At 55.2% G+C, this 2,858-nt stretch overlaps 1 protein-coding gene across 1 annotated transcript in view; it reads left to right on the forward strand.

The window, feature by feature from the left end:
• EMH_0007840 (uncharacterized protein) overlaps positions 1 to 1,248 on the forward strand; it is a gene marked incomplete at both ends in the record, with an annotated part of 14,484 nt that extends 13,236 nt beyond the window's left edge. The window contains 4 exon segments of the mRNA XM_013498149.1: positions 163 to 245; positions 249 to 654; positions 770 to 783; positions 787 to 1,248. Of these exon segments, the coding sequence (XP_013353603.1) occupies positions 163 to 245; positions 249 to 654; positions 770 to 783; positions 787 to 1,248 (965 nt within the window).
• Positions 1,249 to 2,858: the final 1,610 nt, after the last annotated feature.

The raw sequence follows: 2,858 nt of genomic DNA on the forward strand, positions 1-2,858 counted from the left end.
GGGCACAGCCCCCCAATGGTAAATTTCGGAGAGGCAACTGTCACCAATGCAACGCAAGGTGTTGCCCATGGCTCTGCTTTGTTTGTGAGATGCGCCGACGGGTTCGCTGCTGGAAGGGGTCAGGAAGGCTCGTGGCTGAAGTGTATTGACGGTGAATGGAAGCTAGAGAGACCAACATTCACCTGCCATCGGCTCTGTCCCGAGTTCGAGCAGCTGGGGAGCGCCTACGTAGTTACAGGAGAGGGCCNTTCACCTGCCATCGGCTCTGTCCCGAGTTCGAGCAGCTGGGGAGCGCCTACGTAGTTACAGGAGAGGGCCAGCACCAGGGAGACGAACGCGAAGTGTCTTGCAGCAGAGGCTACTACCCACAGAGGCGGACACATCGCCTTGTTTGCTCTGAGGGCAGCTGGCCTGCCCTCCCCTTCAGGTGCTCGCGAGCGATGACCCCTGATCTCCGGGAAGGAGTCGGCGGATTCCAGAAGATCCTGCAGCAAATGTTCAGCCGAGAAGGTATTCTCGGATTTATTGCGTTTTCTATCCTCGTTCTCGCGGCCACTCTCATTGTAATCCTGTGCTGGCTTTTCTGTTGCCGCGGCCGAGCCCATCGCCGGCAGCGGGAGAGGGCAGAAGCGCTGCAGGCCCTGAAATTGGCAGGTGTGCCCATGAGCGAGTTGGCTGCCGTCGCAAGGGCCCGACTGTGCATGCCTACGGGATCTTCCTGCGCCTCGTCTGTAGACGAAAGCAACTTTACTTCGTCCCTTCGTTCTAGTAAAAAGCGCAGGAGCNCAAGAAATGGTTGACCTCAGCCGGCGCATACCTGCTCGGCCTCCAGGAGATGCCGTCGTGCCACCTCCAAGTGAGGCGGCACCCACAGGTCGCAGCAGCCAGCGAGACCCAGATGAATCGACTCCTGTCCCCGAGTGGCTTGCTGAGGAACGCATTTTGCCTGCACAAGCTGTCCGAAGGGCAACTGATCCCAGGTGCTATTCGGCTGCCCCAACCACCTTGACCAGCCTAAGCAGTACTCCTGGTTCGTCCATCCCCTGCATCAACTCAGGGAACAATAGAGAACCCAACCAAAGTCACCAAGCTGTTCCTTTGCCAAGAATGGCACATGAGGTCTCTTCAGAAGGCACTGACGCAGAGGTCGAGTTGATGCACAGCCGGGAAGAGGAAGAAGCAATCGCATCACTTCGAGAAGCTGCCGCGGCGAAGAACACCGAGCAGAATGATGCGACGCCCAACTAGGGCCTTACAGGAACTCCATTTTTCACGCAGCACAGGACCCCAGTGAACCTTCACGGTGAACTAAAACGCCAGTGAACGCAGCAACGCGTGCAGTTTTTGTCGCCGTAAGAGTAATCNCACCGCTAATGCTAGGAAGACGCAACCTGAGCCCATCCATATGATAAGTGGGAATTTCGGGCTTTCCCCTCCACGCTCGTGCTGGGCTTCGCATGCCTGTGCATCCAGGAAAGGACGGAGTGCGGTGAATGTACCTACTATAACTTTTGAGCCTTCGGTGAAACTAAGGCTCAATAGGAAGGCCACCTTCCTAGCTGTCTAGCATATGTTTCGCTTGATACAGCTCAAGGGGCGTATGGACCTCTATGTGAATTGGTTTTACTCTGAGTGCTGGCCTTCCAACACCCGCGCGGCGGGTTTGAAGTTGTCATTGGTGCGTTCTAAGTGGCGACGCAGGCTAACGCTGAAGCATGCACAAATATGTAGCTCGACCACAGGGAAGGCACCTGTGGGCCGAGAGTCTCAAACCAACGCCACCTGTAGAGGCAATCATGTAAATATATAAATTCCAAGTTAAGCCAGTGCCTGGTCAAAGGCATAGCTAGCTCGGATGAAACCGAGCAAAAGGCTCCAGCCTATCCAAGCTGCATTACGCTGGCAGGCGTGAAACACGCAGGCGGTGCTGCGTGGACGTAGATTGTGCCAGGGTTGCTAGAAGGGCCAAACTGGGCTGCTGCAGCGACTAAAACGATTTATCACCCACCTCNGACTAAAACGATTTATCACCCACCTCACCAGGCGTCTGCAAAGCGTCTATGAATGCAGTGGGAGCCGGCCGGGGAAGGATTGCGTCTCCAAACAGTGAAGGCGCACCTGTCCCCCAGCCAGCTAGCGACTCAAACACGAGAAAAATGCTTATATCTCCTTCCAATGAATTGTAACCTCAGCTCGTCTGCGCTTTTGAGTCCGCGGTCACCTTGAGAACAGATGGTTTGAAGTTAAACATGATCTGATACCATCGGTTGCCCTCATGGGACTTCTCCTCAGGCAGCGCAGTCACGCGGAGTAGGCGAGGGGCTTGGTTTGTCCTCAGCGTATACCAAGACTCCCCTGTGTTCCCCGACTTTTGGGTCGCAGGGTCCCCTTGCAATGCCTCCACAAATGCGGGAATCTCCGAAACATTCTTTGTGCCTCCTTTGGCAGTGGCTCTGTCGCTGGATCTCCCCTTCACAAAGAGCGACGAAGCAGGTTGGCAAAAGCTGCAGGCCGAGAACAGCAGCACCAACACACATAAAAGGCGTTTGATGGTCTGAAAGCTCCCTCGAATTCTTAGTGTGCCTGAAGGTGGCCAGACAGAGGTGGCCATTTCCCGTCCTTCAGCGCGAGGCGCTCGTCGGATGAAGAGGGTCATTACGTGCGGCCACGNGAGGTGGCCATTTCCCGTCCTTCAGCGCGAGGCGCTCGTCGGATGAAGAGGGTCATTACGTGCGGCCACGAACACCTCCTAAGACAGTTTGAACCCAAATGTAGTTCTTCTCAACAGATTTCACCGAAAACACTCCAGCAAAATGATGACAATTGCACTTATCGCTTCTCTGTGGTTCGTACTTAAA

This window comes from Eimeria mitis, genomic scaffold (genome assembly GCF_000499745.2).
Source record: "Eimeria mitis Houghton genomic scaffold, Emh_scaff322, whole genome shotgun sequence".
NCBI classification, from domain to species: Eukaryota; Apicomplexa; class Conoidasida; order Eucoccidiorida; family Eimeriidae; genus Eimeria; species Eimeria mitis.